Source organism: Chiloscyllium plagiosum, unplaced genomic scaffold (assembly GCF_037043375.1).
Source record: "Chiloscyllium plagiosum isolate Xiang-an unplaced genomic scaffold, Cpla_swu_hap1 HiC_scaffold_9, whole genome shotgun sequence".
NCBI classification, from domain to species: Eukaryota; Metazoa; Chordata; class Chondrichthyes; order Orectolobiformes; family Hemiscylliidae; genus Chiloscyllium; species Chiloscyllium plagiosum.
In genome coordinates, this window is record NW_028270147.1 from 20,571,067 (window position 1) to 20,595,384 (window position 24,318).

A 24,318-nucleotide genomic window follows, 5' to 3' on the forward strand; every position below is an offset into this window, starting at 1 on the left:
TCAAACATGGAGAGGAAACAGCTTCTCCATTCTTACAGTAACATGAAACCAATGACAGCATAACAAAATCCTGCTGTTATTGTGATAAATCATTATGGACAGTAATACAATGAAGAGACTTCAACTTTCTAAAGGGAAAGTGTTCGGGGTTGTGTGGGGTGGTGGGTGATGAATATTCTTCACTTCTGAGAGAACAGACTCGACTTGGGTGCACTTCTATAAACACAGAAATCCTGTGCTGATCTGTAGTTGCTACTTCATTATCACTCTGCAGGAGTGTATTTATAGATTCAAAATATAACCTTTGGAAACAAGAACTCAGCATCTTTTACACATAATGACAGGAGGTGCTGCTTTGCATTATAAATAGTTTTTATTTATAATTGTGGGAGGAAGCATTCATCCAATATCAGCTTTCAGTACAAACTGCAGCTCCTAATTGGCACAAATGTGAAGCATAATAAGTTTTGTTGTTCTCCACAAACTAATGGGACCCAGCCTAATGCTGAATTAGCTGCACACATCTGCTCGCCTATGATGTCAGTTTGCCAGTGGCCTCATAGCAGCCAACTATAATAGTTTATTATTTACAGATAGGAATTTGAGCAAAGAAGGCTTGGTAAAGAGAAGTTACTGTCCTTGACAGTTACAACCTCAGCTAACTCCAGGCGCCCTTGAACTAATCAGAACAATTGGCATTCTGCTGCATTTTTATTTTTGGTCCAGAATTTTCCCTGCAGCTCCTCAATGTGAAGTCAATCAGTTCCAGGTGATTAGATAGGATTTCAGATTTGGAGATTAATGTACCTTTGAATGGTGACTTTCCCTCAAGGGGATTCACACTGCTTGTTGCTGATTGAGTTTATTGCTATCCAGACAAACTCTCACTGATAAACAACAGTTTCAGAACAGTGACAATGTTGTCTGAAATCAAAAATTCCTCCACTTTTTTTAGAATCCTTAGCCAGAATATTCCATTATAGAGTCCAAGTCTAAGGTGGGCCTGGAAGTGAAAGTGCATCCACTTGGGGCAAGTGGGCTTTGTTCACACAGATATGTGGTTTTCAGCTTATTATTTATGCATGTGAAATTTTGATGAGTACAACAATGAATCCTATAGGCAGGGGCAGACAAGGCATTCTTACCCTACCAGGACCTTGCAGGATCAAAGGTCCTGGCTCCATTTCTAAAGACCATTTGAAGAGGCATTCACTCACTGCCAAACTAGAGGATGACTCAGTCTGTGTCAATCATTCCTGTCCTTCCCTAGAAGTTATTTCAGAACAGATAGAAACTGACCCCTCATTTCAGTGACCCTGCACTGGAGGTTCTGCTCCAGATGGTCCAGGGAAGGTGGGAGGTCCCTTTCCCCTGGGATGGAAGCAGTAGGCTCTTCACCCCCCCCCCCCCCCCCCCCCCCACCCAACCCATTAACCAAAGTAATCTGGACTGAGGTTGTAGCACACAGCAGTACCAAGAAAGGTACCCAGATCCAGTACAGGAAGAGGTTGAATGATGTCCTTCATTCTGCAGAGATAAGTGGCACCATCTACTCACTGCAAACTGACACCCACAGGCATGTCACCCAGTCTACCTGTGCCAATGTAGACAGATGTCAAACAGGACAATCAAAGTACCACAAGGATTGATATTCATTTTGGTAAGAAAAGAAGGAAGGTGGATTATTATTTGAACGGTAGGAGATTGGGAAAGCAAGAGAAGTAATGAAACCTGGGTGTCATTGTACATAAGTTGCTGAAAAGAACAGGCAGGTGCAGTGAGTGGTGAAGAAGGCAATCATAGGCCTTCATTGCAAGAGGATTTGTGTACCTGAGTAGGGATGTCTTGCTGCAGTTATACAGGGCCACACCTGGAGTATTTTGTGCAGTTTTGGTCTTCTTACCTAAGTAAGGATATTAAGAATCATAGAATCCTGATAGTGTGAAAACATGCCATTTGGCCCAATAAGTCCACACCAGCCCTCTGATGAGTATCCCACCCTGAACCAATCCCCTACCCCTATTACTCTATATTTCCCCTGACTAATGCCCCTAACCTACACATCCCTGAACACTATGGGCAATTTAGCACGGCCAATTCACCTAACCTGCACATCTTTGGACTGCAGGAAGAAACCGGAGCACCCAGAGGAAACCCACGCAGAGACAGGGAGAACATGCAAACTCTACATAGTCACCTGAGGTTGGAATCGAACCCAGGTCCCTGATGCTGTAAGGCAGGAGTACTAACCACAGCCACTGTGCTGCCCCTCTACAATGTTCTTGCAATGGTGGGAGTGCAGCAAAGATTTTATCAGACTGATTCCTGGGATGACAGGACTGACATATGAAGAGAGTCTGGATCGTTTAGGACTATATTCACCAGAGTTTAGAAGAATGAGTGGAAAAGCTCATATAAACATAAAATTCTAACAGGACGAGACAGGATAAGCACAGGATGACCCTGATGATTGGGGAGTCCAGAACCATGGGTCACTGTCTAAGGATACAGGATAAACCATTTAAGACTGAGATGAGAAATTTCTTCATCCAGAGAGTGGTGAGCCTATGGAATTCTCTGCCACAGAAAATGGTTGAGGCTAAACATTGAATGTTTTCAAGAAGGAGACAAGGTACTGAGTTGGATGGTCAACTTCTATTAAATGGCAGAGCAGGCCGGAAAGACCATAGCCCACTCCTGTTCCTATGCTCTACGTTTTCATGACTCTCAATCCTTCTCCCTAGCTGTCTGCAGGACAAAAAATTGCAGGGAGTGGGATTGTCCAGTAAAGGGGTGCCAGATATTTGCACCCTCATTCCTTTTGCAAAGGAGGCTGCAGATTGACAGGGGAAAACTGTGACTGAGCCTGCATCAATGGAGAGATAGGATCCACACAGAAAGCCACTGACGGAGCCTGCAGTCTGCTGTTATCAGATATGCAGGCAGAGAGTGACACTGTGTAAAGAAGGGATTGTTCATGTTCAGCAGCTAATTCTTCCTTTCCTCTGCAAGAGGAGACATCTCCTAGCTCCACCTCCACTTCCTCCTGAGTATCCAGCTCAACCACCACCACCATGTCCACCATCAGCTCTGAGGGTGGTGCCCTTGAAACTTCAGAGATGTCTGTGTGCATCTACACCCTCCACCAGCACTGATATTCACCTCAATAAGCATTCTACGGAGTGTGATTAGGCTCAGGGTCACAAACATTTGACCACAATCTGCAGAGGTAGCAAAATATACAAGATTTCAGGCTTCACTTCTTCCGGTAAGTCTTTGACCTTCAGCGGACAGCTGGAGAACAGACCATTGCTCAGCCCCAAGCAGTTGCGGAATCTCTGTACTTGGCCATGGTGGAGATGTAAAACAGGCAGGGCCCCTCAGGAGACTAGAGAGGGCTCCTACCAAGTTTTGTTCAGTGTCATGGTTCTGCCATGCAAGAATTTGGCTGCCTGTAGGGAAAGAGCAACAGTTGTCTTGGAGATCTGGTCCAGCAGTTCAGTTGCTGCTGGATATGTGCTCTAATCTTTATTCCATTGGTTTAGTGACATACACAGACAAAGAGTGTGGTGCTGGAAAAGCACAGCCGGTCAGGCAGCATCCAAGGAGCAGGAAAATTGACTTTTCGGGTAAAAGTCCTTCATCACCCATTCCTTTCCTGCTCCTTGGATACTGCCTGACCTGCTGTGCTTTTCCAGCACCACACTCTCGACTCTAATCTCCAGCATCTGCAGTACTCATTTTCGCCAACCTAGGCAGACATATTGGTAAGCAAGGAAAGAAGATGTTTTGAGGCTATAATCAATTCAAACGACATAATCTGCACTACTATCAACACATTTTGACTTGCACTGCACTTAGGTTTGCTATAGTATCATTATGTTGCAAGGTGCTGATATGATTGGCTAAAATGATAAGAACAGAGCTTTGGCTCCATCAGCATGCGATGCTGATTTTCACCTTTTACTGTCTCAATCTCAGTAATACATGTGCCTAATGTTGTTCTCATTACCTAGTAAATGATAGATCTATCACTGAGGGATCATAGGCAATGCTTATGGAGCGAATTTCAGAGACAGGTGGACGAGGTTAGAGCGTGAAGAATGGACTTGATTTTGCTATAGTAGTTAAAAAAAAGTGACAATCAATGTGTGTCATGAAGAAATGTGCAGCATGAGGAATTAATGACTTTTCCCCTGGTTGGGGTCTATCCCTGGGGAAAACACCCTCAGAATAAGAGGTGGACAGCACACTATTGAAATGTAAAGGTCATCACTCTCTCCGTGTCATAGAGTCATAGAGATGTACAGATGGAAATAGACCTTTTGGTCCAACCCGTCCATGCCGACCAGATATCCCAACCCAATCTAGTCCCACCTGCCAGCACCTGGCCCATATCCCTCCAAACCCTTCCTATTCATATACCCATCCAAATGCCTTTTAAATGTTGCAATTGTACTAGCTCATTTCATAACACATGTGTGTGAAAACGTTGCCCCAAAGGTCTGTTTTATATCTTCCCCCCCTCACCTTAAACCTATGCCCTCTAGTTCTGGATTTCCTGACGCCAAGGAAAAGACTTTGCCTATTTATCCTATCTATGCCCCTCATAATTTTGTAAACCTCTATAAGGTCACCCCTCAGCCTCCGACGCTCCAGGGAAAACAGCCCAGCCTGTTCAGCCTCTCCTTGTAACTCAAATCCTCCAACCCTGGCAACAGCCTTGTAAATCTTTTCTGAACCCTTTCAAGTTTCACAACATCTTTCCAATAGGAAGGAGACCAGAATTGCACGCAATACTCCAACAGTGGCCTAATCAATGTCCTGTCCAGCGCAACATGACCTCCCAACTCCTGTACTCAATACTCTGACCAATAAACGAAAGCATTCCAAATGCCTTCTTCACTATCCTATCTACCTGCGACTCCACTTTCAAGGAGCTATGAACCTGCACTCCAAGGTCTCTTTGTTCAGCAACACTCCCTAGGACCTTACCATTAAGTGTATAAGTCCTGCTAAGATTTGCTTTCCCAAAATGCAGCACCTTGCATTTATCTGAATTAAACTCCATCTGCCAATTCTCGGCCTATTGGCCCATCTGATCAGGATCCTGTTGTAATCTGAGGTAATCCTCTTTGCTGTCCACTACACCTCCAATTTTGGTGTCATCTGCAAACTTACTAACTGTACCTCTTATGCTTGCATCCAAATCATTTATGTAAATGACAAAAAAAAAGAGGACCCAGCACCGATCCTTGTGGCACTTCACTGGTTACAAGCCTCCAGTCTGAAAAACAACCCTCCACCACCACCCTCTGTCTTCTACCTTTGAGCCAATTCTGTATCCAAATGGCTAGTTCTCCCTGTATTCTGTGAGATCTAACCTTGTTAATCAGTCTCCTTATCCAATCAATAGCGTGGTAGGGTGTGGGGAGTCATTAAGGATGCTCACTCAATACAAATGTACAGTCCTGGTTGACAAAGTTCTCTTGGATTGTAAGAATAGTGAGGTAACAAGATGACAGCTTTAGGGGATCATGTTGGAATATAACACCATGAATTCTGGAGTGACATTTGTTTATTGGAAGTGGAACTCAGCTGAGCCTGTTTCTCTAGCCAGTAGACTCGTGGTTCATTGCAGATCCCTTCATCTGGCCATAAACTTTAAGCAGTAACTCTAACCGCCTGAGAAAAGAAAGAATTCCTCATAACAGTACATTATACTTCACTTTTTCCATAAGGACCAATACCTTCAATCCTCCTTATCACCCACCAAGATTCCCTTCCTACATTATCCTTCACCACACTGTCTAGTGATGCCCATCATCCCTTTACCCCATATCTACCAGTTTCATTCTTGTTTATTTGATTTCCCTACTGTTTCCTGCTTCAGCCCAATTAAGGTCCCAATGCCCTTCCTGGCTCTGTTTCCTCTCATGTTCAGGGAGACCTTCACCCTCACTTTTCCTAATTCCCATCCCCCCATCCAAATACCGTATCATACAATTTGCCCCCAGTGATCCTATTACACCACATTTGCTCCACCTCTTCAAATGCAGACAACCAGCTCCTCTCATGTTTCCTCATTTCCCCTCCCCCCACCTTGTCTCAGTCAAATCCCTCGAACTCAGCACCGCCTTCCTAACCTGCAATCATCTTCCTGACCTCTCCACCCCCACCCCACTCTGGCCTATCACCCTCACCTTGACCTCCCTCCACATTTCCAAAGCCCCTCCCCCAAGTCCCTCCTCCCTACCTTTTATCTTAGCCTGCTGGACACACTTTCCTCATTCCTGAAGAAGGGCTTATGCCCAAAACGTCGATTCTCCTGTTCCTTGGATGCTGCCTGACCTGCTGCGTTTTTCCAGCAACACATTTTCACCTCTCTTGTGTTACTTTTTCTCCATGTGGAGAATTTACACTGCATTAACTTGGATTTAAAGCTGTACTATATGACAAAGCAGCTCATCCTTCATCCAAAGTCCAGGAAGAAGTCAGGTTTACCAGGTTTAAGCTTTTTATATGCAGTCAGGTATCTGAAAGGACTGATTTCTCCACTGGTTTGAAGTCAGTGAAGAAACAGCACTTGATTCTGGAGCTTAATGAGATGCATACACATGCAGATAGGCTTTTTGACACCTGCAGTCAGGAATACCTGTGATATGGAGGTGCAAGCATTGGACTGGGGTGGACAAAGTTAAAAATCACACAACACATATCAACAGCTTTCAGGATCAGAAAACCTTACGGCAAATGTTTATCCCACCAGAGAAATTGCGAATATTTGGCTCATGTCCAAAGAAGTTTCCCATGCCAGCCGTTCTTCTCCCTTACTCTAGGGTTAGATGTCTCCACCTTCTGGGCTGTGACAATATCTCCCCAACCAGAAGTACAAGTTGGAATATTCCTATGGTTTTGCAGTGGCTCTCTGTAGCTATTGATGCCTAAAGACTAGTGGCCCTAAATACAGCTACTATCAGACTGTCCCTCTGTGTAGGTAAGCACTATTCAATTCTTCTAACACCTGAGAGAAGATAAGCCTGTGGGGAATAGTGGACTGAACCAGCATTTCCATGCTCCATGGTGTGACAAGTTTTTTTTAAAATCACTGGTACTTTTGTACTTTATTAGAGATTGGCATATAGTGCCAATGCTAGGAATTAGCAGTGGTTTTGTTCTTTATATTTCTTGTGAATATCCAGGGGATGTGGGAATGCATTCCAGAGCCAGTACAAATGGTAAGTTAAACATTAAAAACAAAGTTATACTACTGTGCCAAACTTTATACCACATAGTGCATAAGTTGATTTTTTTGGACTGGCAGATTTGTTCCTGTCAAGAAGGTATGAATAGAAGGTAAATTGAAAAATAAATCTTTTTGTTTCTGTATTTAAGAATTAGTGTATTATTAACTTTGCAACACCAGCTGAAACAATCATTAGCGGGCCAATTCAAACAAATTTAGTTCTCTAGGACCTTGAAAGGAAGCTAAGTGACACCAGTGGTGAGGGGAACAGCAGCCATAAAAATATAAGCAATACAGATGGAGAAAGGAAGACTATAATTAATGGCTATAATTAGATTCCTGAAGAAGGGCTCATGTCCGAAACGTCGATTCTCCTGTTCCTTGGATGCTGCCTGACCTGCTGCGCTATTCCAGCAACACATTTTCAGCTCTGATCTCCAGCATCTGCAGTCCTCACTTTCTCCTATAATTAATGACTGCACACCATAACTGGAATTACTCCAAATATATACGGAATTCAATACAAAACCTGGGTCCAAAAATAATTCAAATTGTAATGCAGTACTAAAGGAATAATGAGAAATCAGAGGCTCTGAACTTCAATCTGAACTGCCAGAACAAAGACACAGGAGCAAGAAACTCCTTTAGCACAATGTGAGACCTGATTTAAAGCTACGTGCCTTCTATTTGGGTGGCACGGTGGCACAGTGGTTAGCACTGCTGCCTCACAGCGCCAGAGACCTGGGTTCAATTCCTGCCTCAGGCGACTGACTGTGTGGAGTTTGCACGTTCTCCCCGTGTCTGCGTGGGTTTCCTCCGGGTGCTCTGGTTTCCTCCCACAGTCCAAAAATGTGCAGGTTAGGTGAATTGGCCAAACTAAATTGCCCGTAGTGTTAGGTGAGGGGTAAATGTAGTACGGGTGGGTTGCGCTTCGGCGGGTCGGTGTGGACTTGTTGGGCCAAAGGGCCTGTTTTCACACTGTAAGTAATCTATTTCAAAGGAGGTTTGAGGTCATGCAAGCCTTGAAAATGTATTTTGCAGGCCCCTGATTCCCTCCTCCTGGACCAGTTTTACACTTGCTGAAATGTAACAAAATAAATGACAGTAACCTTTAAAAAAGTATTTATACATGATGTAATCAGCCCATGTAATGCCAAATCTTACAAAAGCAAATATGTGTTCGATTCTGAATCACTGCATCTTTGGCTGATAATCATTGTTTGGGAGCCTAGTGACGAAAGTGAAGAAGGTGAACGTCACATCTCATGGAATACAGGGAGAACTAGCCATTTGGATACACAACTGGCTCGAAGGTAGAAGACAGAGGGTGGTGGTGGAGGTTTGTTTTTCAGACTGGAGGCCTGTGACCAATGGAGTGCCACAAGGATCAGTGCTGGATCCAGTACTTTTGATCATTTATATAAATGATTTGGATGTGAGCATAAGAGGTATCATTAGTAAATGTGCAGATGACACCAAAATTGGAGGTGTAGTGGACAGAGAAGGTTTCCTCAGCATACAATGGGATCTGGACCAGATGGGCCAATAGGCTGAGGAGTGGCAGATGGAGTTTAATTTAGATAAATATGAGGTGCTGGAGGCTGGTACAATTACTGCATTTTCATTGATTAGCAAATTTAGCAACTGTATCTCCATTCTTTCATCCAATTTTTTCATATAAGTTGTAAACAATTGAGGTACCAGCAGTGATCCCTGTGGCATATCACTTGTTGCATCTTGCCAATCTGACTTGCTATAAATCACGCACTCACTCTACTAAGCACACACACATGCAAACACACTGTCTCATGCGCACTCATACACTCACATGCACACACTCACATATAAGTCTACAGAGTGAATTTGCATTTGCAGATACATGCTATTTTTGCACAAAATGCACACAACCTCTAGGCAGTCAATCCATATAATATTTTATAAATTCCTTCTTTGGAAATAGAAGCAGTCTGACTCAAGATTGTGATACAGACAGACTCTAATCTCACATCTTTAATACATTGTCTGAGCTGAGATGTCATTTTTTAAAATAAAACCTTAAGTTATCTCGAGAATATAACTTAAACGTAGTTCTGGGATTTACATATTAATAAACCAAAACCTGGAACCCATTCTAAAAGATGAAAGACTTTACAGCAATCTAGAGTCAAGAGTGTGGTGCTGTGAGCCAAGGGGATAGAAAGATAAATGGGAGGTATTGGGGCTGGGGGGGAAGGTAGTTGAGAGTGCGGTAGGTTGATGAATATGGGGGTAATGGTAATAGATCGGAGAGGAGGGTGGGGCGGATAGGTGGGAAGGAAGATGGACAGCTAGGACCCAACACCGACCCCTACGGCACACCATTGGTAACTGGACTCCAGGATGAATATTTCCCATCAACCACCAGCAAGCCAATTTCAGCAAGCCAATTACTGATCCAAACTGCTATATCTCCCACAATCCCATTCCTCCGCATTTTGTACAATAGCCTACTGTGGGGAACCTTATCGAATGCCTTGCTGAAATCCATATACACCACATCAACTGGTTTACTCTCATCTACCTGTTTGGTCACCTACTCAAAGAACTCAATAAGGTTTGTGAGGCACGACCTACCCTTCACAAAACTGTGCTGACTAACCCTAATCAAATTATTCTTTTCTAGATGATTATAAATCCTATCTCTTAGAACCTTTTCCAATACTTTACCAACAACTGAAGTAAGGCTCACTGGTCTATAATTACCTGGGGTGTCTCTACTCTCCTTCTTGAACAGGGGAACCACATTTGCTATCCTCCTGTCTTCTGGCACTATTCCTGTAGACAATGACGATTTAAAGATCAATGCCAAAGGCTCGGCAATCTCCTTCCTGGCTTCCCAGAGGATCTTAGGATAAATCCCATCTGGCCCAGGGGACTTATCTATTTTCACACTCTGCAGGATTTCTAATACCTCTTCCTTGTGAACCTCAATCACACCTAGTCCAGTAACCTGTATATCAGTATTCTCCTCAACAACATTGTCGTTTTCTAGAGTGAATACTGTTGAAAAATATTCATTAAGTGCTTCCCCTATCTCCTCTGACTCCACGCAGAACTTACCACTACTATCCTTGATTGGCCCTAATCTTACTCTCGTCATTCTTTTATTCCTTAAATACCTATAGAAAGCCTTAGGGTTTACCCTGATCCTATCCGCCAACAACTTCTCATGTCTCCTCCTGGCTCTTCTGAGCTCTCTCTTTAGGTCTTTCCTGGCTACCTTGTAACCCTCAAGCACCCTAACTGAGCCTTCACATCTCATCCTAACGTAAGCCTTCTTCTTCCTCTTGACCAGAGATTCCACTTCCTTCATAAACCACGGCTCCCACGCTCTACAGCTTCCTCCCTGCCTGACAGATACATACTTACCTAGGACACACAGGAGCTTTTCCTTGAATAAGCTCCACATTTCTAATGTGCCCATCCCCTGCAGTTTCCTTCCCCATCCTATGCTTCCTAAATCTTGCCTAATCGCATCTAATCTGCCTTTCCCCCAGCTGTAACTCTTGCCCAGTGGTATACACCTATCCCTTTCTATCACTAAAGTAAACAGTTTGTTCAATATATCATTTTAATTGCTTGACACTGTGATCTTTTGCTATAAGTTCTGTGTCTTACGATCCTGCCTCACTAGTACCTGATGAAGAAGCAGCTCTCTGAGGGCCAGTACTGCCAAATAAACTGTTGGTCTATAACCCGATGCTGTGTGATTTTTAACTTTATCCACCCCAGTCCAACACTGGTACCTGCACATCATGGCTCTCATTAGACAGAAAGAGACAACTGGTGATAGTTTAACTTGAGGGTCTGCACACCTCACATGAGGGGAGAGGTTGTGAATGAGAACCCTTCCTGGTAACCTCAGCTGGAGTGGGAATTGAACAGACACTGTTGGCAGCATTTCGCAACAGAAACCAATTATCCAGCCAAGTGACCCATGCCTTCGGGACAGGTGCAAAAGCAAAAAGAAAAGCAGCTATAGGGAAGGTTGAGAATTAAAAACTGCAATTACTGGAACCACTGCAGATTTGGCAGCACCAATGGAGAGAGTTTTTAACTTTGTCCACTCCAGTCCATCAATGGAGAGAAATAGAGAGAGAAAGTTGATGCCACCCATACCCGACTCTGACCTGTCTCCTCTTTGGGTTACAAGGCCAGGAGGAGAGCTCACCCAGGGAAGAGGCAGGGCTAACGGGAGAGGGGTCTGATTGGGCAGATGTCCGCACGTGACGTGCAAGATCAACCAATGAGAATAGGGTTTGGCGGGCCGGGACACCCATTGTGACGTCAGACCGCCGGAGGGGGTTCGATGTTTTTGTCGCCAAAAGGCGCCTAGCAACGGGCGAGGATACAGTGGGCGCGGGAGTTGCTGCTGTGCAGAGGGATACCCCAGCATTTAGCTACTGCCCCTGTTTAACCTCTCACTGCCCAGCGTTCAGGCAGCCTCGCTGCTGCTGTTGGCAGGTTCTTGCTCACCTCTCGGCATTGCATTTTAAATCCCACCTTTAAACGGTGCCTCATTGGGTGCCGGCTTCTTGCATTTTTTTTTAAACGAGAGGGAGAGAGAGGTGATAATTTCCCCCACCCCAAACTCACGGCGCTTCTCGCCGGATGCTCTCGGGCCTCTACCAAAGTTTCCCCGGTCGGGGTTGGCCTAGAGCCCGTGGATATAACCGCGGGCCTCTTTATTTAAGATCCGTGCGTGTAGTCGAAGGGTTTTAACATTTCATTGGCATTCCCGTGAATTCTACCGGAGGTAATGTGAATTCTAGGATGAACTCCTCCTGTTTTACACTTGACCCACCCACCCAACTTTGCACTTCAGATGTATGTTGTTTTCTACTTGCAAGCCCTTTCCGTCTCAGCAAAAAAAAAGCCAGCTTGTGTAACATTGGGATTGCCATTCTAAATAAGTGGGTCAATCAAATATTATCCAGCTGCAGGGTTTGCTGATCAGATTATGATTGATACTTCAGTGAAGCGTGTATTAGGTCATTTTATGTTGTATACTGCTTTATATAACGGACAGATACTGAATATTTTCAGCTGTTAAATATTTAAGGCCATTTTTGTTTGCAAATTACTCTGATTTATAATTTGAAGGTGCTACTTTGCTTAAAATTATTGCTATTCGTACTGGTGATCTGAGCGCTGCATTTATAAAGCCGATATAAAATCAGAAAAGGCTGGAGAAACTCAGCAGATCTAGCAGCGTCTTTTTTATTTCACTTGGGATGGGTGGGAGGGTGTCTTTGGCTGGCCAACATTTATTGCCCATCTTTAGCTACCCTTGAGAAGGTTGTGATGAAGATCCCTCCATCAACTACTGCAGTCCATGTGCTGTAGGTAGATCCACATACCTTTGGGGAGCGAGTTCCAGGATTTAGACTTGACCACAATGAAGGAATGGCAACATATTTCCAAGTCAGGATGGTGAGTGACTTGGAGGGAAACTTGTGATTGGTGGTGTTCCCATATATTTGTTTCTTTACCCTCCTAAATAGAAATGGTCATGGGTTTGGAAGGTGTTAATGAAGGATCTTTGATGAATTTCTGCAGTACATCTGATAGTAGTAGCAATGTGGACTGAGCATGTTGGAGGGAATTGATACTTATGAATGTGGTGCCTATCAAGTGGGCTGCTTTGTCCTGGATGGTGTCAGGTTCTTGAGTATTATTAGAGCTGTACCCATCCAGGTAAGTGGGGAGTATTCCATATCACACTTCTGATTTGTGCATTGTACTTGATGGACAGGCTTTGAGGAGTCAGAAGGTGAGTTACTTGCAATATTTCTAGCCTCTGACCTGCTCTTGTAGGAACTCTTCAAATGATAAGGCCAGTTGTGTTTCTGGTCACCTTTTAGGATGTTGATAGGGGATTCAGTGATGGTAACACCATTGAATGTCAAGGGATAGTGGTTAGATTGTCTTTTGTTGGAGGTGGTCATTGCCTGGCATTTGTGTGATGTGAATGTTACTTGCCACGTCAGCCCAAGCCTGGATATTGTCCAGAGATTGTTGCATTTGAATGTAGACTGCTTCAGTATCTGAGGACTTTAAATGGTGCTGAACATTATCCAATCATTGGTAAACATCCTCCCACCCTCCCTTCCAACTTTATATGGGGAAGGTCATTGATTAAGCAGCTGAAAGTAGATGGGCTTAGGACACTATCCTGAGGAACTCCTGTAGAAATGTACTGGAGCTGAGATGCCTGACCTCCACCATCCACAGTCATCTTCCTGTGTGCAGGTATCACTCCAACCAGCGGAGACATTTCCCCCGATTCCCACTGATTCCAGTTATGTTAGGGCTCCTTGATGCCACTCTCAGTTGAATGCAGCCTTGATGTCAAGGGCTATTGCTCTAATCTCCCCTCCAATATTTGACATTTTTTCCATATTTGAAATAAGGCTGTAATGAGGTCAGGATCTGAGTTGCTCTGGTGGGACCCAAACTGAATGTCATTGAGCAGGTGCTGCTTGATTGTACAATTGATGACACTTTCCATCACTTTACTGATGATGGAGTATAGACTGGGGCAGTAATTGGCCAGGTTTGATTTGTCTTTTTTTTTGGTACTGAATCAACCTAGGTAATTTTTCTGCATTGTTGGGCAGATGCCAGTGTTGTAAATGGAGGAATGGCAAGTTCTGGAGCACGTCTTCAGTACTATTGCTGGAATGTTGTCAGGGCCGATAGCCTTTGCAGTATTCAGTGTTTCCAACTGTTCCTTGTTATCACATAGAGTGAATCGAATTGGCTAAAAACTGGCATCTGTGATGCTGGGGACCAATGGAGGAGCCCAAGTTGGACCACTTAGCACTTTTGGCTGAAGATTGCTGTGACTGCTTTAGCCTTCTCTTTTGCACTGATGTGTTGGCTCTTCCATCATTGATGGGGATATTTTTGGAGTCTCCTCCATCAGTGAGGTGTTTGATTGCCCCCTGCCATTCATGACTGTATGTGGCAGGACTGCAGAGGGTAGATCTGATTCGTTGGTCATAGGATTGTTTAGACCTGATTATCATTTACTGGTTATGCTATTTGGTACTTCACGTGACATCTCATTTTTAGATATCCTGGTGCTGATGCCTCAAATATGCTGCACTCTCCATTGAACCAGGGTTTGATCACTTGATGTAATGGTTGAGTGGGGAATATGCCCCGTACCATGAGGTTACAGATTGTGATGGAGTTCAATTCTGCTGTTGATGGTCCACAGTGCCTCATGGATGCCCAGTCTTGAGTTGCTGGATCTCTGTCCCATTTAGTATAGTGATAGTGCCACACAACATGATGGAGGATATTCTCAATGTGAAGACAGGACCTCATCTCCACTGTGTGGTGATCACTCTTCCTCGTCTATTTCCTATTGTTTCCTCGTCTATTTTTAACTTGAAGCCATGAGACCTTGTCGCTTCTGAGGTCGATATTGAGGACTCCCAAGGATCTCCCTCTTGACAATATGCCACTGTGCTTGAGTGGTTTGCTAGGCCATTTCAGAGGCCAGTTGAGAGCCAACCCCATTGCTGTGGCTCTTAAGGAAAGAGAAGAGAGGTTACTATTTGTTTGTTCTTGTGGCCTCTGACTGCAGCTATTCACTCACTCCCCCCGCCCGCCTGCCAGCTAATTCAGCTTTTTCTCTCCAAATGCTATCAGACCTGCTGAGTTTCTCCAATTTCTATTTTTGTTTCAGATCTTCTTCATCTGCAGTACTTATGTCATTCTAATGGTTGAAATTTCATAACTTATACATTGAGAATTAATCCTTCAGCATTATATATGTACTTCCTAGGACATGGGCCATTATACGAATTACATGTCCACTTTTAATTGCCAATATCACACACAGGAAGTTGCTTTGGCTGTAAATATACTCAATTGTAATATTTTAAATTCTCAAGACAGTTTCTTTGTTTGGCAGCTTAGCACCAAATAAATACCAACTGGTGAAACAGTATGAAAGAAAATGTATAACTGTTGAGAGGTTGAGGCAGTAATGCAATGAGTGTTCATGTCCCACTCCATAGACTTCAGCAAATGAAACGCAGTGTTGATGAAGAACTGTCCTGACATGGGCATTGTATTTTGCGTAACCTATTAGACCAAGGCCTTGGCTGCACTTTAGAGAAGTAAAAGGTCCCACAGCACTTTCTGAAAAATATAGGGGAACCTTTCCTAGTCTCCAGGTCCATATTTATCCCTCCAGCAACAAAGCCCCACTACACTTCAAATAGCTGTTGAGTGCTTTGAATTGTCCTGAGTCTGAGATATAGGATTTTTAACTTCAATTTTAATGTTCATATAATACATATCTTGTTTCAATTTAACACTTGTATAAAATTAATTTGTGATAAATGGTGGGATCCTGAGGTTGAAATATATTTTGACTTGCTTCCCAACATCAGTTACACCTTAGATATGAAATCTGAGTAGATGCTATCTTAAATTATTGCATTGCCTTGTATAACTGCACTAATGATTTTAGTGTATACACCAAGGATTATTAACATACCACACATGGTGTAAAATCAACTTATGGTCCACTGTTTTGGTGAGCTGGTTGGAGCTGGCCAGATCTGGAACATACAGATTTCTTGGCTTAAGAGTAATATGAATTGATTTATATATCTTAATTGTTCAATGTTTTTGTTTACTTTTTCCCAACTAGATTTTTTCTGAGATGAGAAAGGAAAAAATACCAACATAGCCATTAAGAACCATAGAAATTGCTTGGAAATGGCAACATGGAACGGAGGAATTGTACAAAGAGTACCAAATCTGGAAGATACCACTGGTTTCCAGGAGAGAGTAAAAAATGAAAGACAAATATTGAAAGAATCACTGGCTTTGCAGTTAAATCAGGATCTTCTTGGGTATGAAACATCCTTCCTGTGTTCTTTAGTGAAAGGAATATTTTATTTGATAATATTCTTGTTATTCCAAACTGTTATCCTTTACAGAGTTTGGTGATCTGTTTGCGTGTTTCACAATAACATTGATCTCTCTTAGAGGCAAAGTACTGATGGCAAAATATTTCATGTCTATCAGACTTTTCTTTTTAAAAGAACACTTTCCTCCACCCTTTTTTCCCTCTGGGTTTCAGAGTTACAATCTGCAGATTCGTGTGTCTGTCTATCTAATGCTTATTGTCAAGCAGAACTGCAATCATTTGGAAGCAATTGGCCTCCACTCAACAGAGGCAGTCTAGCTCAAAGAATGATTTGTTGATTTCTCCTTTCTTCTGTGATCCATCCTGGACAGTTTATATGAACTTGTCATCCTGCCTATTTCTCAGTCCTCCATTTTTTTTTAACCATGCATTTTCTGACGTTTTGTCTCATTGCTGCCCTCCAGTCTGTCGATTTTTCACGTTCCCCTTTCTCTGACTGCAATGTGTTTGTTCTTCCTCTTTATTTTCCTATTCCTGATGAAGGGTTATGATCGAAACGTTGACTGTCCTGCTTCTCGGTTGCTGCCTGACCTGCTGTGCTATTCCAGTGTCACACTCTTCAACTCCTCACTTTCTCCTACTCTTTTTATTTCATTTGTTCTTGCGCTTCCCTGAAGTTGTTTTAATATCTGTGACAATAAATAGCTGTCCAACAGAGCATTGCTAATTGCAGGCTACAGATGGAATATACACTTAAAATATAGGAAATGGAGAGGAGGTATAGTAGAGGCAGTTGCTTTTATGTTGTTCTCAAAATGATGCGGCCATACTGCGATATATGTGGAAAACTAGGTGAAAATCAGAATATCTGTATAAAATCAGGATTGTCTAATTTTAAAAGAAGGAAGAGGAAGCAAGAGTATTGTTAGTCTAAAATATAGCTGAGCTGAGCTTCTAAGTATGTACCAATGCTTGGCTTGAACAAGAATATTATCAAATAAAATACGTGGATTGGAAAGGGTGGACACTAAGAAATTGTTTCCATTAGGCAAGGAGACTAGGACCCGTGGGCACAGCCTTAGAATTAGAGGGGGTAAATTCAGAACAGAAATGCGGAGACATTTCTTCAGCCAGAGAGTGGTAGGCCTGTGGAATTCATTGCTGCGGAGTGCAGTGGAGGCCGGGACGCTAAATGGCTTCAAGGCCGAGATTGATAAATTCTTGATGTCACAAGGAATTAAGGGCTACGGGGAGAATGCTGGTAAGTGGAGTTGAAATGCCCGTCAGCCATGATTAAATGGCAGAGTGGACTCGATGGGCCGAATGGCCTTACTTTCCACTCCTATGTCTTGTGGTCTTAATGTTGAGTTCTGAGAGCTGTAGTGATCGTAATAGATCCCAGAGTAAAACCTGGCTTGATAGAGAAGTCCAGATTTTGCTGTTGGTTACTGTAGTGGTTAGTCATGGAACAAATTCACACTAGATTGCCAGTGGTCTCTTTACAAAAATAAAAAATGATGTACATTAAGGACAATTTGGAAAGGTATTAAATAGCAAAAAAAAACGGAATGTGACATCACGTCACGTGTACCGAGGCACAGTGAAAATCTTTGTCTTGTGAGTAATACAGGTAGATCACAGAGTTAAGTTGCATAGATAACTAAATAATGGGTAAACAGCAACAAAAACAAAAAAAGGGGTACTGGTGAATGCTCAGAGTTTGAGTCCATTCAGTATTCTAACAACATTGGGGTAGAAACTGTTTCAAAACCGGCTGGTGTGTGTTCAGGCTTCTGTACCTTCTCCCCGATGGTAGAGGTTGTAGAAAAACATTGCCGGGGTGGGATGGATCTTTAAGAATACTGGTGGCCTTTCCTTGACAGCGAGCCTGGTAGAGGGATTCTATAGATGGGAGGTTGGCCTTTGTGATCATCCGGCTGAGTTCACCACTCTCTAACTGTCTCTGATCTTGCATGGTACAGTTGCCATACCAGTTGCCCGAAACGTCGCTTAGCCTGCTGGACAAAATTTCCTCATTCCTGAAGAAGGACTTATGCCCGAAACGTCGATTCTCCTGTTCCCTGGATGCTGCCTGACCTGCGCTTTTCCAGCAACACATTTTCAGCTCTGATCTCCAGCATCTGCAGATCTTAATTTCTCCATACCAGGTAGTGATGCATCCAGACAGAATGCCCTCTGGCACACCTATAAAATGTGGCAAGGGTATTCGGCCAAATTTCCTCACTGCCTGAGGAAGAAGAGATGTTGTTGGGCCTTTGTATCCAGTTTGTCCACATGAAGAGTCCAAGAAAGCTTGTTGTGGATGACCACTCCCAGGAGCTTGATGCTGTCCACTCGTTCTACCTCTGCACTGTTGATGTGTAGGGGGCATGAGTAACATCCTGCCGAAAGTCAACAATGAGTTCCTTGGTTTTGCTAGTTTTGAGAGCTAGGTTGTTCTCAGTGCACTGTTTTTCCAGGTATTCCACCTCCCGTCTGTAGTCTGTTTCGTTGCCATCTGAGATTCAACGGACTATGGTGTCATCAGTGAACTTGTAAATGGCATTGGTCTGGAATTTGTCGACGCAGTCATGGATTATACAGTGAGTACAGGAAGGGCTGAGTATGCACCCCTGGGGAGCTCCAGTGTTGAGTGTTAGTGAGGATGAAATATTGTCCCCAATCTTCGATGGTTGTGGCCTGTGGGTCAGGAAACTGAGGATCCAGTTGCAGAGTGGGGTTTAGTCCGAGATCACTAAGTTTAATAATCAGCCTCAAGGGGATAATAGTGTTGAAGATTGAACTGTAGTTAATGATTAGGATTCTTATGTAGCTGTTCTTGGTGTCAAGATGCTCTAGGGAGGAGTGAAGGCAAGTGATATAGGATCTGATGTGGATCTGTTGGTCCAATAGGCAAATTGGAGTGGGTCAAGAATAGTGGGGAGGCTGGAGTTGATTAATGCCATGACCAGCCTTTCAAAGCACTTCATGACCACTGAAATTAGGGCCACTGGGTGGTAGTCATTGAGACATGCTGCATGAGCCTTCTTAGGCACAAGGATGATGTTGGCCCTCTTGAAACAGGCAGGGACAGTGGCCTACTGCAGGGAGAGGTTGAAGATGTCGGCAAAGACCCCTGCCAGTAGATCTGCACGTATTGAGTGCACAGCCTGGTACTCCGTCTAGTCCCATTCCATTTCTTGGATTCACACGAAGGAAAACTGATCTGACCTATGATGCAGTGACTGTTGAGATAGGTTCATCAGGACTTTTCGGAATAGGTGTTACCTCTCTGCCGAAAATCTGCTCAAAGCGAGCATAAAAGGCGTTGAGACGATATGGAAGGGATCTGCTATCTTGCACTGTCTCTTTTTGTTTTTAAGAACCTGTGATGTCATTCAGTCCTTGCCATAGTCGCCAGATGTCTGTCTGGGTCTCTAGTTTGGTTCGATATTGGTCCTTGGCTGTCTTAATGGATCTGCAAAGGTCACACTTGGATTCCTCATGTTTGAGTGGGTCTCCTGATCTGAAGGCCTCACGCCTGGTTTTTAGCAGGTTCTATTTGTCCTGATTCATCCAGTGTTTCCTGTGGGGAACACCTGGATTGACTTCCTTGGTGTGCAGTCAACCCCACATTTACTGATAAAGTCTGTGACTGAATCTAAGAGCATTTTATTTTGACAGATATATATATATATATATATATATATGATTGTAATAGTAGTTCAGAATAATGTGTAGGTTTTCTATTTATGCTCCCCCATCCTGCTGCCCCCAACAAAATCACTTACACTCAATTGAGTCAAAGAATAAACTTGAACTCAGAATGGCAGAGTTAGGCTTCATTGCTCGGAGGTGCCTATATTTGATTTTTCTTTTATTTGTGAAAAGAATCTAAGTGTCTGCTTAGATGTCTGAAATGTATGGATGCAAAAATAGAGAGAGTTGGTGACATAGTCTCAATCTCATTGTGAGTCTTTCACATTCTGTTCTCTTTAATGTTTAGTAACATTGATTTGAAAACTACATTTTTGTTCATTCTGATTACACAGTTATCAGTAGCTTTGTTTTGTGTATTATAGTCGTTCATGCTCTATAATGATCATTTATTCATTGTCGAGGATATAACTCTGCTATTCTTGTAATTAAAAGAGCCTACCAAGCTCTTGGAGACTTATAGCTCACTGAATAAAGATTGTAACAAAATTCCTTGATTGAATGAAGTGATTTGTTCTATCTTTTTTCTTTTAAAGGATCCTTATCGATGGAAGCCAGACAGATGTCACGTTCCATGTAGGAGCCGCTGTGTTCAGAGCTCACAAAGCTGTGCTGCTAGCAAGGGTCCCGGAGTTTTTCTTGCGCATTTCTGGAAAACAGTTGAACCAGGATACTCTGAACTGTCCACAAGTCATCAATGTAGAGAATTTCCGACCTTCACAATTTAAATGTTTTTTGCAGTAAGTTTTTCCACTTTTGCATTTGGGAAATGTGTTCTAGTGATAAACTTAATAGTCAATGCTATTTCAAAGACTTTCTGAACTATGCTGAGATCTTGCGATATCAAAACAATTAGCATTTATCTCCTTCCCTAAGGATGTTCATTTATATATCATCTTTCACAATTTCCAATCATTCCAAAGTGCTTTTAAACTAGTTAATTATATCTAAAATGTAGTTATTGTTGTACTTTCTTTCACATGATGAATAATCATTTGGGTGATGTGTCTTTGGAATCCTATCACAGTCCTGGGCAAGAAAATGGTATGTTTAAGGTATATATCCACATAGTTCCAAAACCAGCTCCACAGCTAAATACTGGCAATTATGAGCAATGATTAATTGGTCAAAAATAATGATCCTGGTTCAAGGATCATCTCTGTCTTGAGTATGGGCTCATTACTTAGGTCATTCTAAATTTAACTTTCACTTCTATCATTGGCTGTGGACTTCAAATTTCTTACAAAACACATGAGGTTCTGGGTGAGATTGTGTCTGGTAGATGCTGAGAGTTTGGGGAATTGAAAACGGGGGGCATGGTCTCAGAATAATATTTTGATCACTTAGAATTGTGAAGATTTTAAAATCTTTTTGGAATTCTCCGCTCCTGAGACTTTGTCATTGAGTCCTACAGTGAAACTTGATAGATTGTTAAATGTTTTCAAGGCTGAGACAGATGGATTGTTGACCTGGAGGGATGATGAGATCTGGGAGTGGGGCAGAAAGAGGTGTGTCAAGACTAAAGATCAGCTGTGATGATATTGAAGCACACTCATGGGACCATATAGTCCAATCCTCTTAGGTTTCTTAGGTTCTTCTGAGATTGAAACACATTCTGGTTGGTGGAGAAAATCGGCATTATTTAAGTAGTTTGTGACATCTTTTGGGTTGATCCCTTTCTTTCTAATCCAGTAATCCAAATGTGAACTACTGTGGATACTGGACATCTGAAGTAAGAACAGAACTGGGGGAGATACTGAGAGATTTACAGCATTACTGTTTTGTGGGTGATCCAGTTCTTTTTCTGATCAGCAGTGACATCCAGGGTCTTGGTATTGAATAAGTTGGCAGTTCTGCTATCGAAAGTCAGAAATCAATGAACTCTTTGTTTGAAATGTCTGTAATTGTCTATTTGTAAGCTTGTTCTGTATGTTATCCAGGCTCCACTGCTGAAGGGAGTTTTGGGTGGAGATGCTAGATAATCTCTGGGAATCACTGTCACTGCTCATTCTTGGAAACACAGCAAACCTTGTATCCCATTGATGCAGAGTGCACCTTTTCCCTGATCCCTACAGAATATCTACTTGCGAGTCTTTTTTTTTTAAATTAACATTTTTTTTCTAATCCACCTATTCAGAGATGTTATTACACTCCTCTGGAGAAGATGAGACTTGAACCTGGGCCTCCTGGGACACTAGCATTGCATCACAGGAGGGCCCTACGACTTGAGTGGAAACCCATCCCATTTATTGTGATTGGGTGTGAGTGTCTGTGGTCACTAAATAACCAGCAGTTCTGTATCTCCCGAATGTATACTGAAATATGTTGCTGAGTGAGCACTTGCTAGCCTTGATAGATGTGCACTGTCTCATGTACCGGTCTGTCCCTCTGTGTTCTGCTCAGCTGATATTTGAACTTGCCTATCTCATTACATGCGCTTTGAGTAATGGGTCACAAAGTAGTCAACCCACCCATGGGGTTAATATAGACATCCACTCTGTGTATCAGCTTTCTAAAATGTTGTGCGAGAGCTCTTCCTTCTGTGGAAGGCAGACTTGATAACAATCTATCAAAATAGGAGCAGCTCCAAGCTGCTTAGTTGTATAGAAGTCACTGAACAGAATGCTGTTTTTACAGTGATGTGCAATCAATTCTGTTTTGCTCAGCTAGGACCAGTTTGTGCCAAAAACCCTGCCTCTGTGCTGTAGGACTCTATTAACAGTGGAAAGTAAAACCAGTGCAAAGACTTTCCTCTGAATGTGAGTTCACTTCAGTGAAGCTGGTTTGGATTTTTCTTTATAAAATGCTGACTGTTTTTCTGCTGACCTTGATCAGTTTGCTCTGGATCAGCGGTGCTGGAAGAGCACAGCAATTCGGGCAGCATCCGACGAGCAGCAAAATCGATTTCGGGCAAAAGCCTTTCACCAGGAATAAAGGCAGAGAGCCTGAAGCGTGGAGAGATAAGCTGGTGGGGGTGGGGAGAAAGTAGCATAGAGTACAATAGGTGAGTGGGGGAGGAGATGAAGGTGATAGGTCAGGGAGGAGAGGGTGGAGTGGATAGGTGGAAAAGGAGCTAGGCAGGTCGGACAAGTCCGGATAGGTCAAGGGGACAGTGCGGGCTGGAAGTTTGAAACTAGGATGAGGTGAGGAAGGGGAAATGAGGAAGCTGTTGAAGTCCACATTGATGCCCTGGGGTTGAAGTGTTCCGAGGCAAAGATGAGGCGTTCTTCCTCCAGGCGTCTGGTGGTGAGGGAGCAGCGGTGAAGGAGGCCCAGCACCTCCATGTCCTCGGCAGAGTGGGAGGGGGAGTTGAAATGTTGGGCCACGGGGCGGTTTGGTTGATTGGTGCGGGTGTCTCGGAGATGTTCCCTAAAGCACTCTGCTAGGAGGTGCCCAGTCTCCCCAATGTAGAGGAAACCTCATCGGGAGCAACGGATACAATAAATGATATTAGTGGATGTGCAGGTAAAACTTTGATGGATGTGGAAGGCTCCTTTAGGGCCTTGGATGGAGGTGAGGGAGGAGGTGTGGGCACAGGTTTTACAGTTCCTGCGGTGGCAGGGGAAAGTGCCAGGATGGGAGGGTGGGTCGTAGGGGGGCGTGGACCTGACCAGGTAGTCACGGAGGGAACGGTCTTTGCGGAAGGCGGAAAGGGGTGGGGAGGGAAATATATCTTTGGTGGTGGGGTCTTTTTGGAGGTGGCGGAAATGTCGGCGGATGATTTGGTTTATGCGGAGGTTTGTAGGGTGGAAGGTGAGCACCAGGGGCGTTCTGCCCTTGTTACGGTTGGAGGGGTGGGGTCTGAGGGCGGAGGTGCGGGATGTAGACGAGATGCGTTGGAGGGCATCTTTAACCACGTGGGAAGGGAAATTGTGGTCTCTAAAGAAGGAGGCCATCTGGTGTTCTGTGGTGGAACTGGTCCTCCTGGGAGCAGATACGGCGGAGGCGGAGGAATTGGGAATACGGGATGGCATTTTTGCCAGAGATAGAGTGGGAAGAGGTGTAATCCAGGTAGCTGTGGGAGTCGGTGGGTTTGTAAAAAATGTCAGTGTCAAGTCGGTCGTCACTAATGGAGCTTGCTGTCCATTATGTCAAGAATGTGCTTGATGAGAAAAGATTTTTCTGCCCTTTGCTCCAAGCATCTCCACAAGGGATCAAAGGTTGCTGCATTTTATTGTTTGTACAAAAGACTGCTTAAAATCTGGATACCCAGCTCACAAACACCTGGATCTTCAGCTGTTGCAAGTCAGGACAATGTGTGACTTGAGGGGAGCTCTGTATTTCTGCTGCCCTTGTTCTTCTAGCTGGGAAGAAGTTGTAGGTTTGGGAGTTGCTGTCTAAGGAGCCTTGGCAAGTTGCTCCAAGACATTTCGTAGATGTATAGACTACTGCCACTGGTGGAGGGAATGAATGATTGACA

The 24,318-nt window shown here is 43.5% G+C and overlaps 1 protein-coding gene across 3 annotated transcripts in view; it reads left to right on the forward strand.

The window, feature by feature from the left end:
* Positions 1-11,652: 11,652 nt before the first annotated feature.
* btbd8 (BTB domain containing 8) overlaps positions 11,653-24,318 on the forward strand; it is a 104,784-nt gene continuing 92,118 nt past the window's right edge. Inside the window, exons 1-3 of one of the 3 annotated variants that reach the window (XM_087990447.1) lie at positions 11,653-12,112; positions 15,960-16,164; positions 20,435-20,638. In XM_087990447.1, the coding sequence (XP_087846573.1) occupies positions 16,028-16,164; positions 20,435-20,638 (341 nt within the window). In that variant the 5' untranslated portion in view covers positions 11,653-12,112; positions 15,960-16,027. Of the gene's footprint in view, positions 12,113-12,567; positions 12,719-15,959; positions 16,165-20,434; positions 20,639-24,318 lie in introns of those variants that run through there. The other 2 variants (XM_043698782.2, XM_043698783.2) reach the window with 2 other exon arrangements.